Source organism: Chiloscyllium plagiosum, unplaced genomic scaffold (genome assembly GCF_037043375.1).
Source record: "Chiloscyllium plagiosum isolate Xiang-an unplaced genomic scaffold, Cpla_swu_hap1 HiC_scaffold_19, whole genome shotgun sequence".
Lineage (NCBI taxonomy): Eukaryota > Metazoa > Chordata > Chondrichthyes > Orectolobiformes > Hemiscylliidae > Chiloscyllium > Chiloscyllium plagiosum.
In genome coordinates, this window is record NW_028270157.1 from 3,898,397 (window position 1) to 3,912,714 (window position 14,318).

The following is a 14,318-nucleotide window of genomic DNA, read 5'->3' on the forward strand; positions in this document are numbered from 1 at the left end:
AAATTTAAACTATATTCCTTTCAACCTAAAGTCACACACGTTCACAGACAGATAAGACAAGATGAGAGATGTAGCTCTGCAGAAAAATATAGATGGGAATAACAATGGGCAAAAAGAAAGTCTTGTGTATTAAAAATCCAGACCACAAGGATGCAGTGAGCTGACTTGCTCACAGTTCTGTTGATCTGTGCCAGTGAGATCACATTGCTGTCACAGGGCAATGAACAATCTTTGGTTCAAGTTACTTAGACTCAGATCTTTGATTGAGTTCACAGTTCAGTTCTCAGAGTATTTGATGAGTGTGTTTTATTTAGAATGGGGGCAAGAGAGCGTGATTTTTTTGCAAATTCCTCCATAACTGTAAGTATATTTTCTGTTCTGAGAGAGAGAGAGCTGCAGGGTTAATGGGAGTCTCTTTTCAACTGCACCACCAATCTGTGGTAAAACAGAAATGATCAGTTCAAAGATTAATTCCATTGTTTGTCGAGCAAAAGTGACAAATCCATCCAAATTTTGAGAGATGTCAGCATTCATGGCTAGACCAGCATTTATTGCCTATTGCTCATTGCTCAGAGAGCAGTTAAGAGTCAACCTAATTGATGTGGGTCTGGGTTCACATGTGTGCCAGAACAGGTAAAGACAGCAACAAAAATACAAATTGATGATGAAATTCAGCAGTTTTGGCAGAAGTTCTGATGAAGATTCACCGAACTTGAAATATTAATTTGCTTTCTCCCCGCAGGTGCTGCCAGACCTGCTGAGTTTCGCCAGCAATGTATGTCTTAGTTTCAGATCTCAAGCACCTGCAGTTCTTGGAGAAAGTGAGGACTACAGATGCTGGAGATCAGAGCTGAAAAATGTGTTGCTGGAAAAGCGCAGCAGGTCATGCAGCATCTAAGGAGCAGGAGAATCAACGTTTCGGGCATAAGCCCTTCTTCAGGATTCCTGCTCTCCTGCTCCTTGGATGCTGCCTGACCTGCTGAGCTTTTCCAGCAACACATTTTTCACCTGCAGTTCTTGTCTTATTTTAGGTAAAGACAGCAGACTTTCTTCGCTAAAGGATATTTGTGAAGCTGATGGGTTTTTATGATAATTGATCATGGTCACCATCAGACTAGCTTTTTTAAAATTCCAGTTTTAGTTGAATGAATTCAGTTTCCACCATGGTGCGAATGAAACCTGTGTCATCAGAACATTAGCCCGGCTCTCTGGATTCTTCGTCCAGTGACATTACCACTATGTCACCACCTCCCCCCTCCAAACAGCCCTGCTTTTCCAAAGGTCTCAGGACCATTTGTAACAATAAGTGAGTAGAACACTGTTCCTCTTCAGACCTTAGAGTCACATAGTAAACTCTCTGCACCCAGACATTATCTAAAAGTTTCATTTTTCTGGTTTTTGTTCCCAAAAAAATGTGGTTGCTACACATTTACATAGCATGTGTCATAATTTTAGGGTATCCCAAAATGCTTTGCACCCTAATAAATATTTTTGGAATGTAATCACTGATGTATTGTAGGAAATGCAATAACCAAGTGCTGCATCATAAGCTTAAGCGTCAACCTGGTGGTGGTGATCAGCTTTTTGATGAAAGGTGATTTTGGTTGAGTAACAAACATTGATCAGGGTAAGGAAATCCCTTGCTCTTCAAAAATAGTGCCAGGATATCTTTAACATCCACGTAAGCTACCAGACAGGCTTTGGTTTAACATTTCATCCAGCACTACCGATGGTGCAGTATTTCCTTGGTTTTTCACTTCATTCTTGGCCTTGATATTTTTTGTTATGGAATGAGACGTGAAACCGAGACCTCTACCCTCAAATTAATCAAAATTATTTTCTGGCCCAGTAGCTGTTTGTAGCTATTGTAATTTGTTACAATCTTGTTTGACGATAATTCAGTTGGGGTTCATCAACATTTAGAAACCTTGATGATTCCTTTATAAATACAACATGCTGTAGTTTAGGTAATTTTGCTGATTCTTAGATTATGATGAAAAACATGATTCAGCATTTTTCAGAAGCTTGCAATCTACAGTCTGCTTTGTTTAACAAGTGCTGCTGTGAAATTGCCTGATTAAAGGCTACAAGACAGAAACACTATTTCAGGCTAATCGTCAATTTCTTAGTATACCTTTACTCCATTCTTTGTGGGAGCAAGTGATAGTTCGTTGGTCACCCCATGTGGCCACAGTCTGGCAACGACCATTGACAGACTATTCAACTGCAAGGGAAACCTGTGCTCTGCCAAATTATGGTCTTTGTTGGTGTGTGTGATATAGGAGAATGTGAGGACTGCAGATGCTGAAGATCACAGTCAAGAAAGTGACGCTAGAAAAGCACAGCAGGTCAGGCAGCATCCGAGGAGCAGGAGAATCACCGTTTCGGGCATAAGTCCAAAACGTCAACTCCCCTGCTGTTCGGATGCTGCCTGACCTGCTGTGCTTTTCCAGCACCACACTCTTGACACTGGTGTGTTATATGGGTGAACGTGCACAATATTAGCACAGGAATCAGAGCCTTGGCTGTCTACATCTCTTAAATATCTCTGGCACAATTTTCTGTGCTGTAGACCTCTATAACTCTACTTTATCTTAAAATGCCCCCACCCTCCCATGAATTAAACTGGTGTTAATTGCAAATGTCAACCAGCCACTATCAATGCTCTCGACTGTGATCTTCAGCATCTGTAGTCCTCACATTCTACTATATCACACACACCAACCAAGACCACAATTTGGGGTGGCACGTTGGCTCAGTGGTTACCACTGCTGCCTCACAGCACAAGGGTCCCAGGTTTGATTCCAGCCTCGGGTGACTGTGCAAACTCCACACAGACATTCTCCATGTGTCTAGGTGGGTTTCCTCCGGGTGCTCTGATTTCCTCCCACAGTCCAAAGCTGTGCATTTCAGGTGAATTGGCCATGCTAAGTTGCCCATAGTGTTAGGTGCATTAGTCAGAGGGAAATAGGTCTGGATGGGTTACTGTTCGGAGGGTCGGTGTGGGGTTGTTGGGCCGAAGGGCCTGTTTCCACACTGTAAGTGATCTAATTTAATCAAACTAAGTACAGATCACTTGAGCTTGAAGCTGGGACCTATTTGGATTCATCAACTCAGCTGCTCACTGCAGGGTAAGCTTGGATGAATTTGGTGAAGTTTTTTAATGAGGCAGCAGTAATAGTTGAACTTTTTCTACTAGACATTCATCTGTGAGCTACCTGGTCTTTCTTTCTGTTTCCAATCACTGCAGGTGCGTGTAAATTCACTGGTTTGTCTCGGCAAGCTCCTGGAGTACTTGGACAAGTGGTTTGTTCTGGATGAGATCTTTCCTTTTTTGCAGCAGATTCCATCCCGGGAGCCTGCAGTTCTCATGGGAATTTTAGGTGAGACCATTTGGAACAATTTACAATATAGCATTTCTAAAAGTTGAATTCGTTATTTCAAATGACTTGAGTAACAACCAAATAATTTTTGTTTGTTTTTTGCCTTTAACATAATCTAACCTCCCCCATCCCCCCCCCCCCCCCCCCCCCCATCCCCCCCCCCATCCCCCAACCCCTGCCAGCCTCCAGGGTGGTTCGCTAGAACATTATGAAACAGACTATTTTTCAATTAATGGAAACAAATACTTAAATTGCAGAAGATCTCTGCAGTTGTAGGAGATGCACCTTTGGATATCCTTGAATTGTTCATCTCTGGGAACCGAGTTTTGAATCAAATCCAGGATGATGGGATGATTGCTTTCTCTGCTATTTCTGCCCTTGTTTTCCAGTGTCATCAGTCAAAAGCACTTTGACATGTTTGAGAAATGTAGAATTGTATCTTTCAGTCTGTCTGCTTTATTTTTATTGCTTCCTTTCTTTCCCTGCACCCTCCCCATAGTAATTAATATTTGACTATATTCTTTTACACTAATATTTCTGGCCTTCCTGCATCCAGGTAGGTATCTGAAATTCAAATTCTGGGAGATAGGCAACACAGAGTTGTGTGGGAGGGAGAGCTGTGAGGTAAATGCAGAGATGTTTCATTGTGACTTGGACAAGTTGAGTGGGTGGGAAAATACATGGCATGTGAAGTATATTGTGGATAAATGTGAGATTATTGACTTTGGTAGCAAAATTAGAAAGGCAGATTGTTATCTGGATGGGGATGGCTGGGAGCGAGGGAGTGCATTGAGACTTCCGTATCCTTGTGCACCAGTTGCTAGAAGTAAGCATGCAGGTGCAGCAGGCATAGTGTTGGTCTCCATAGTGAGAGGATTGAGTATCGGAGCAGGGTGGTCTTGCTGCAGTTATACAGGGCCTTGGTTGAGACCATTATCTGGAGTACTGTGTGCAGTTTTGGGGTCCCCCAAAACTGTGTTCTAGCTATGGTGAGAGGGCAATGAAGATGTGCCAGTCTGGTTCCTGGTATCCCAGGACTGACACATGAAGGCAGACTGGATCAGATGGGACTATATTCACAGGAATTTTGTAGTATAATTAGGATGTCATAAAAACCTAAACTATTCTAATAGGACTAGACAGGATAAATGCAGGAAAGATGTTCCCGATGACTGGGGAGTCCAGAACCAGGGGGTTCCTGTCTGTGGATATGGGGTAGGCTATTTGTGACTGAGATGAGGGGAAGTGTCTTCACCCAGAGGGTGGGGAGCCTGTGGAACACTCTGACACAGAAAATGCTTGAGGCCAAGACATTGAATATTTTAAAGAAGGAGATAGATATAGTTGTTAGGACAAAAGAGATCAAAGAATCTTTGAAGAAAGTGAGAAGAGAGTATTGATTTTATGATGATTTATTTTATTCATTTGTGGGATTTGGCAATCGCTGGCTGGCCAGCACCTATTGCCCTTGAGAAGGTGGTGGTGAATTGCCTTCATGAACAGTTGTGGTGCACCCTCTGGGGGTTGACCCACAATACCATTAGGGAGGGAGTTCTAGGATTTTGATCCAGCGACACTGAAGGAACCTGATATATTTCCAACTCAGGATGGTAAGTGGCTTAGCGGGGAACTTGAAGGTTGGTTGGGTGGTGATGGTCAGCCAGGATCACGTTGTACAGTGGAACAGATTCAAAGGACCAACTGGCCTAATCCTCCTATTTTCTATGTTTTTACACTTCTTGCTGCTGGTGTTGCTTGTAAGAAAGGAAGAATATTTGACAGTAAGTTTTAACAAATGTTTATTGACTTTTGTTTTTCAGGTATCTACAAATGTACTTTCAGCCACAAGAAGCTGGGAATTACCAAAGAGCAGTTGGCTTCAAAAGTGCTACCACACCTTATACCCCTCAGCATTGACAACAATCTGAATCTGAACCAGGTCAGACCACCTCTACTGCTCTTTCTGTGCTGTTGAAAATCTTATTTTTCAGTTTGTTGCAAGCTTTCAGAACGAATGCATCATGGATTTTTCTTGTTTGTAAGAAGAAAAGATTGACTTGTTTCAGAAGTCCTCAATGTTTAGCCTTAGCCTGCAATACTTAGTTTTAATTTTTACTGAATTGTGATACCCTTGGCATTTAAGATTTATGTAGGACAGGTTATAGATGTGAAAGCTTTTGTGATAAGTTCTATTTATTTCTGCACTGCCTATTCCAAAGAACCAGCATAAAATTTGGCACAATAAACTGGCTATGCAAATGAATCTCTTCTCCAGGATCTTTTCTCTTAAAATCATTTGAATTATATGTCTGCTGATTATAAGCCCAAAGTAACTAAACTAAAATAGCAATGAATTGAATACTTTGGTCAATTAAAAATGCCTTGGAGCATTCTGTTTAAGCTGTGCCTAATGTATCTTAGGAGTTTTAAATATTCAACAAGGACAGTAAACCAGGGCTTTCCAAAGTGAAAGTTGGAATCCCAAGTGGGGTTATGTGCTGAACTTTGGGTTGCCCATTCTGAGGCAGTACTGGCTGCTGCGGAGCTGTGAGCTAGTCAAAAGAGTTGTATTCTCCCTCTCCCTCTCCCTCTCCCTCTCCCTCTCCCTCTCCCTCCCTCTCTCTCTGTTTGTCTCTCGCTCTCTCTCTCTCTCTCTCTCACAAAGGCAAAAAGTTTAGGAGGCATTGGCAATAAACCATGTTTCCAATACCAACTGGATTTGTACACAGTTCATTATGTATGCAACAGGTGTCCAATATGCCCATCAAGATATCTGAGTCGAGAGAAGTCCTCTGAGTATCTCAATTCAGTGTCAAGTTGGGTCTTGCCTATTAATTTATGACATACTTCATTGGTATTAGTGTGCTGTCACCTTACACCATGCATTATTATTAATAAGTAGGGCAGCACGGTGGTGGCTCAGTGGTTAACACTGCTACCTCACAGCTCCGGGGACCCGGGTTCGATTCCATCCTCTGGTAACTCTGTGTGGACTTTGCGCATTCTCCCAGTGTCTGTGTGTCTTTCCTCTGGGTGCTCCACTTTCCTCCCACAGTCCAAACATGTGCAGGTTAGGTGGATTGGCCAAGTTAAATTGACCATCGTATGCTCAGGGATGTGTAAGTGAGATGGGATAGCCATGGGGAATGCAGGGTTGCAGGCTTTTGGGGTGAGTCTGTGTGGAATGCAGTTTGGTGGGTCATTGTGGACTCAATGGGCCAAATGGCCTGCTTCCACACTGGTGGGATTCCATTAAAAAAAACAGCTTTCATATACAAGAAGGCAAGATAGTCCCTAATTTCTTTATGTTTGCAGAACTTTATTTTGTGGCTGTCATTTTTGCAGAGAATGTCTTTGTTACAGCTGAAGCAACATAATCATACAATCTTTCAAAAAAATTGCAGCCTTCCTGCACTTCTTGAGCAAGGACTTCAGAAAGATTCTCTTTTCAACACCAAAGGGGCTCGTCCACATGGATTTTCTTTTGCTCTCCATGTTCTTTAGGATATGTTCCTACGGGGGATCTTGCTGGACTGGACTTCAACCTGAGACAGAACCAATAGTGCTGGTGTCGACTCTCCAACCCCTGCTTCCCATGGTCAGCGCAGGATTGCTGAATTGTCTTGTATCTTTTTTCGTATTTCTCTTTGTATGATTTCCAAAAGAAAACCCATTGATTTCTCTTTTTTTTAATATAGTTTAACTCCTTTATGGGAGTGATCAAGGAAATGTTAAGTAAGTTGGAGGCTGAGCAAAAGACCAAACTGGAACAGCTACACCACATGCAAGAACAACAGAGGTAATGAGTGCTCGCACTATGCTTTTTGTTCACTGTGACTGTCTGCAATCTGCTTGTGCCACAGAGTAATAACAAGGCACAACAATTACTCATGAGCTTCTACAACTCTCAAAAGAAAGAGAGAGAGAGAGAGAGAAAGCTCTTGTCAGTTGTGAACAGCAAATCCAGGCAATCTTTTTGCAACCATATCTATCCAAATTAAACTGTTCTTGTGTCACCAACTGGTAATAAAGGTAACTAGAGAAATTGCAGTGTCAAATTTCAGAAATTTTTTTGACCAGTTTTTGCACAAAGTGTTTGTGGGAGAGAAAGAAAGGTTAATTTTAAAAGTTGGGTTATTAAAACAATAATATCCTGAGGGATTTTGACTGGGTGGACTTGGAAAAGATGTTTACCCTTGTGGGAGAATCTAGAATTAGGGATTTCTGTTTCAAAATAAGAGGTCATCCATTTAGGGCAGAGATGAGAATTTGTTTTCTTGCAGCGGAGCATGAGTCTTTGAAACTCTCTTCCTCAAAAGGTGGTGAAAGCAGAAACCTTTGAATATTTTGGAAACAGAGGTGGGTAGATTCTTGCTAAGCAGGGAGTGGATAGGAGCGAATGAGCCGTGATCTTATTGAATGGCAGAGCAGTCTCGAGGAGATGAGGATGGTAATTTTTATGTCCACATGTATTCTTACAAATGAAGGAAAGGGAAGATTGCTACATGTACAATGGCAATATTTTATTCCCCAGACATTAAAATAATCAGCAATGCATTAATCTTGGTTGATAGTCGATAAGACACTTGATGTGTTGTCGCGTTACTGGCCCCTTTTGACTGAACATACTGACTTAAAACAAAATGCTGTAGTAGAAATAAAGGCAAGCAAATAGGTTCAGAAAAAAATTGTAGAGTCAAGAAGACTGCACATACACAGCTGTGAAAGATTTAGCTTGTCAGAGCAAAGTTAGCTCTTAACTTTGTCAGCCAAATAAGATGGCCACACACATTCTTTGTTTATTACGCATAAAGTTAAGTGAGATCTAAGTAAATGTAGTTGTATTTATTGTTCACAATGTTCACTTGCAGTAAAATAAAACAACTTTGAATCTGATCTCTTCTGAACAAGTGTGTTCTCAGTCCATCTTGGAAGAGGTCAGAGAGGTACATTGAAGCATGTAGTAAAGATTCAACATCCAGTTCAGATCCGAACTGTTTTTATATGTTTGTATGACATGAGCATCACTGGTCAGGCTAGCATTTGCCCATTCCCAATTGCCGAGAAAGTAGTTAAAAGTCTCTGCAGTCGCATGTGGGCCAGACCAGGTAAGGATGGCAGTTTCATTCCATGAAGGACACTCGTGAACCAGGTAAGTTTTTCTGACCATCAATGGTGGTTTCATGCTTCATTTGACTATTTATTCAGGATTTTTATTGAATTGCAATTCAATCATTTGCCATGGCAGAATTTGAACTTGTATCCCCAGAACATGACCTGGGTCACTGTATGAATAGGCTAGCAAAAATACACACAAGCCATCACATTGCCTGTTCAGTACAGTAAGATATTATGTAATCCCTGAATATGTGACATTGAAACCACTTATGTCTTATAAAAACATAGGAGTTGTAAAAATTATCCTGTCCTTTTACCATTTACCACACACACACCTCCCTCACTCTCTTCTCTCAATTTTAGAGCCAATGATGGCTTGTGCAAGTCTGAAATTTCGCGTCCTCATGTTTAACTCTCTTCTACAATAAGTGAAGACAGTTTTCACTGGCATTAGTAACCAGGGATCACAGATTGAATTAGCTATAAGATTAGAGGGGCGATGAAACTATTTATTTGATATAGCAAGCTTTAATCTGGCATGCACTGCCTGAAGGGGTGAAGGCGGTATCGATGCAATTGCAAACAGGAAGTAAATGCTATACTTAGAAAGTAAACAGATACAGGTTTAATTCGGAAAGAACAAGTGAGTGGTAGAAAATCAATGGTTCTTTTATTGAGCTGGAACAGGAACAATCAGTCAAATCTTTTGAGGGTTGTTCTATGATTTTCAGATTTGTTTTTATTTTTGTAAAGAAATGCTGAATTAAAAAGGAAATCGCTCAATGGTAGATTTTAACCACAAATCAAAAAGCAAGGTATTCTCATCCACTCTTTGGGATTTTAATCTTTGCTAACCAGACAACATATTGATACTGCAGAGTTTTCCACAAACAGCATCCTTATAATATTAACTGGTCTTTATTACTGTATCTGGGAGCTTGCTGTGCATAAATTTGCTCGTGTTCTTCTGTATTAAAACAGTGCTGCAATTCAAAATTATTTCCTTGCATATTTCATCCATTGGGGCATTATCAGAGACACTATGCGAATGTAAGTTCTTTCTTTATCAATACAATAATGACGTTTGTCTCTTCGTTTTAGAAGTTTGGATCTACCTGGCCAGTTCAATAAAGTTACTGAATCAAAGGAAAACCAAGATACTCAGGTAAGGTAACAGTGCTTGACTATAAACAGAAATGTCCAGCCTATCAGCCAGATAATGGTCAGCAAGCAGTATGAGTGAAGGATGACTGGGATTAATCTGAGTTACATTGGGTGCAGCAGAATTTTGGATGAACTATTGGAGGCTCTGTTCTTCCGGCATAAGTCTTTTTTTGCTGTTTCCAGTTTACTCAACTGTTTGGTACCTTATCCTACCCTTGAATTCCCCCTCCTTCCATATCCTTCACTATCTTCCACTAATTGTCTTTGTCTCCAGCTGCCTTTGGCAAAGTTTATAAGAACTTGAAGCTTTTTGAGAGCTATATTGTGAGGCTGAAGTTACCGCTGTCAGCAGCAAGTCGTGGTCTATACAGCATTCAGGCAAGTGTTGGGCCATCAAGTACAGGATCCTGGAGAAGAATCTGCAGTGGGCTGGGAAGACAGGACACTCAAAAGTGGGAGTTAACCGAGGAGGAGCAGGCAGCAGAAGGGGGCAAATATAAACCTGATTGGAAATGCCAGACAGGCTAATGATGATGACTGTTCCATTTCACATTTGAAGGCATGAACAGTGAATACGACTCGCTTTACAGTTTTAATGATGTAGTGATATGACCAGTAGTAACTACCTGGGAAACAAATGAGTATAAGATTGTGACACAGAGAGGTAAGTGACAAGCAAGAAGGATGTGTTTTTATCATCAAAATTCCAGTTTATTATAGAATACTACACTTGTATGCCCAGTGATAATCAGAGGGTTATTTCTTAGAGATGCTTAAGATAATAATTGAGCTGATAGTATGGATTCAGAGAAACTATCTCTTCTGATGGGTGAAGTCCAGAATACCTTACTCATGCAGAAAGTCATGTCGATAAAGCGCAACATATTTATTTTGTTTGTAGAAAACTGGTACCTGCATGTGAATGTATTTCACTTCTACCAAGTGTAAATAAGTAGGGTTATAACTTGGATTACTATAAATTGATTTTGGGTGAAGTCATTAACGCACTGAGGGCTGTTGAGCAAGAGCTCTGCATTTGTGATGTCACCTCTAACTTAGATGTTTTGTTTGGGTTTTGCTCAGGAAACATAATGAATATATTCAATTCTTACATGTTTTGGAATTACTTAAGAGCTTGTGGGTCTAATAGTTAGCCTGTTTATTCCATGGCAATGCCTTTGAGGATGTGGGCATCTGGGAGGTCAGACAAAATGGCTGAAGGAGCTGCACAAAATGGCTTCTGCATTGTTAAATTGCACTGAACCAGACAGAAACAAGAAACCCTGGACTGTTGTAGATCCGATTAATTGTGGAAGTAACTGTTTAACCCTAACCACAAGGCAGGACAAAGATGATTCTAAGAACAGGTTGTTTACAAGAAATTGTGATAGGCTAAGACAAAAATGCACGATAGCCTCGCATGTTTTGATTGTTTGTTACCAAACGATCATGCTCCATGTCTGACTATGAACAACGTATATAAACCCTATGCAAACTCTGTAAGTCATTGGATTCTTTTGGTGGCTAGGAGTATTCATACTTCTGGACTGATCAGAGTCTCCTGACCCGGCCGTATCAAAGAATAAACGATTGCTTGTGTGATTGACAAAGAATCATTTACAGGTGTGTTTATTGAGAGACCGCAAGACCCCCCCCCCCCCCCCCCCCCCTCTGTGGTTCAGATCTTCACCTTGACCAGTCAGAGTTGACTTGCCAACCAATCAGCACTGTTTTCTCCTCTCATGTGTATTGTTGTGATAATTAAAGTTTGGTGTTCTTGTGTCGATCTTGATGAGTGCAAGATTGAAGAGCTTCATTGATATTTTCATTGATGTTCACAGCCCATGTTTAGTTGAAGAACCTTGAAGATTGGAGATTCTCTTGAATTTCAATGCAGTTTCAAATTATCTCCCATTTTAAGAAATCATTTTTGTCATTTCTGAAGTATGACATTGTGTCTGAAGACCTCAATAATGGAAGCAGATTCAGCAGTTACATGAAAAAGAGAATTGGATAACTAATCTAGTGGACTATGAGAACAGAACAGGGACCTTACTCATCTAATAGCATGATGGACTGATTGGCCTCTGCTTCTGTTACTTCATTAAATGACACTATGGTGAATGTTACTTTCCAGTCTATGGGAAGTATACCTGCCTTTTAGATTAAATTGCATTTTTGACCTCCTTTGAAAAATTCAAGCTTGTGAACTGACCATAAACTCAAATTATCATGTACTCTCAACTTATTCTATCAGGGGAAGGCGACAGCTAAGAGACCCAGGTTCTGTTCTGGGACCTGGGTTCGAATCCTGTCATGGCAGATGGTGGAATTTGAACTCAACATAAAACGGGATTTAAGAGTCTAATAGGGAAGGAAACTGCCATCCTTACCTGGTCTGGCACATGTGGGACTCCAGACCCACAGCAATGTGGGTGACTCTTAACTTACCCCTGGGCAATTAGAGATGGGCAATAAATATTGGCCTGGCCAGTGATGCCCTCATCCCATGAATGACTAAAAAAGAAAGTCCCCAGGCTGCATCAGGTAGTCTTTATTTGATTTTAATAAAAGCAAAATCCTGCAGATGCTGGAAATCTGAAACAAACACAGAGAATGCTGGAGAAACTAGCATGTCTGGCGGCATCTAGGGAGAAAGAAACAGAGTTAATTATTTGAATCTCCAGAATTCTGTGTTTGTTTCATTTTCTTAGTTTGCAATTAACTATTTATAGTCTTCGCTACCATGCACAAAGGAAGTGAACATTTTAAATGGAGAGTGGATTGGTAGAGGAGTTTGGAATTGATGCATAGATGATAGCTTTACATATGAGAGTACTGATACACCCAATAACAAATCAGATCTAATAGTAGATGTCATAACTTCCTAAAGGAATCCAAGTGAATAGTTCAAATATATTTCCATCCTGAAGTTGGAATGCTTTACCACATGTAGCCATTGAAGCAGAGACTAAAACATCATCTAAGAGGATCAGGTGAAGCTTTGAAAATAAATATCCTAATGGGAATTTGAAAAGGGCAGGTCAATGAGATTAGATTTGGCAGTGGGGGTTGAGGGGTGAGAATCACACAGATACAATGGTGGAATTGCTATAGGTCATAGGATTCTGAAACCTGAAAAGGCTTTATTCGAATTCTTTGACTGATAGATTCAAACTGATTCAATCTCATTTGTATTCTATATGATGGTTCTCATCAGTATTCTTATTTGTTCTGTTGTTTCACTAAAATAGATCAATAAGATCTTCACAAGCTTCGGTGTGGATGTAAATGCAGGAGCTAATAAGAAAGAGAATGGATCAGTCTCCAATTCACAGAAGCAAGTCAAAGTAAGAAGTACTTGAAACTAGATGTTCACCCTAATTAGCCCTTCATTTGACTGGGACTGGATTTTCCCAGTTGGGTAATGATCCTGACATTGGCCTCAATTCGGGGTCAGAAGCTGGAGGTAGCTGTAGCTGGATATTAATTGTGATTTTTATGGAAATGATTGATTAAGAAGCTGCCTCAGGGAGCCCAATCCAATTTAAAATCCTCGCTGGTCTCTGGGAACAAGAGAATCAATAGGGTCAGCAGCAAGATCCAAAGTGCACCCCAGCCAGGACAGCTCGCCACTGCGGTTGAAGTCAGGCGAGTGTGACAGCATCACTGTATCTATTTACTTTCCTGACGCCTTTTGAAAATGTTAAAATGAAGAGCTTCACAGTAGGGGAAGCCCTCTGTGTTGAGAGGAATGGAGTTCGCTGCTGTAGCCTTTTGTCATGGCAATTTCCTTTTTTTGGGTATTGAGTCTCTAGCTCCAAGACTTGGTCCCAACACCAGCTTGATATCCAGTGCTGCCAGTCGGGGTTCCACATGTGATCAGGTTAGTGCCCTTCCGACAGTAGAAGATCCCAAATCCATTGTAATGTTCCTCCTTGAAAGATGGAATTGGCTGCGTGATACTTCCACATGAACATCCACACAAATATACAAACTCGGATCAGGAGTAGGTCTCTCAAGTATGCTCAGCCATTCAATAATATCATGGCCGGTCTGATTCATTTCCACCTGGCCAAATAACTTCTAACCCCCTCCCTCACATATCAAGAATCTGTTTAGCTCTGGCTTAAAAATATTCTAAAATTCTCACCAAAGAGTCTCAAAGACCCTCTGTGGGAAGAAAATAATCCTGATGTATATTTTAAATGGGCACCTTCTTATTTTGAAACATGACCCATTTTTCTAAAGTCTCCCACAAGAGGAAACATCCTTCCCACAATCACGACTTCTCAGGATCTTGTATGCTTCAATGAAGTTGCCTCTTACTTTTCTAAACTCCTTAGATCTAACAAAAACAAAGTGCTGGAGAAACTCAGCAGTTATAGCAGAATCTGTGGAATGTAAAACAGAGTTAATATTTTGAGTCCAGTGACCATTCATCAGAACCAGATACAAAGTTCTTTCGAGTGGACATCCAGCTAATGCCCTAATTGCTCCTGAGAAGCCCCTTTGGACCCTGAATTCTGGCAGAGCCATCCTGACATGGTTCTTCTATTGCCGCAAGGTTTGTGAAGGTTTGTAGCTCAGGTTGAGGTTTGCTTGCTGAGCTGTAGGTTTGATATCCAGATGTTTCGTTACCTGGCTAGGTAA

At 40.9% G+C, this 14,318-nt stretch overlaps 1 protein-coding gene across 4 annotated transcripts in view; it reads left to right on the top strand.

Annotated features, from left to right (window-relative positions):
* Positions 1-14,318, top strand: part of scyl2 (SCY1 like pseudokinase 2) — a 57,710-nt gene that overhangs the window by 36,914 nt on the left and 6,478 nt on the right. For all 4 annotated transcript variants that reach the window (XM_043708759.2, XM_043708760.2, XM_087996992.1 and 1 more), the window contains 5 exons: positions 3,251-3,383; positions 5,204-5,322; positions 7,082-7,182; positions 9,603-9,666; positions 12,920-13,015. In XM_043708759.2, coding sequence (XP_043564694.1) covers positions 3,251-3,383; positions 5,204-5,322; positions 7,082-7,182; positions 9,603-9,666; positions 12,920-13,015 — 513 coding nt within the window. The remainder of the gene's footprint in view (positions 1-3,250; positions 3,384-5,203; positions 5,323-7,081; positions 7,183-9,602; positions 9,667-12,919; positions 13,016-14,318) is intronic.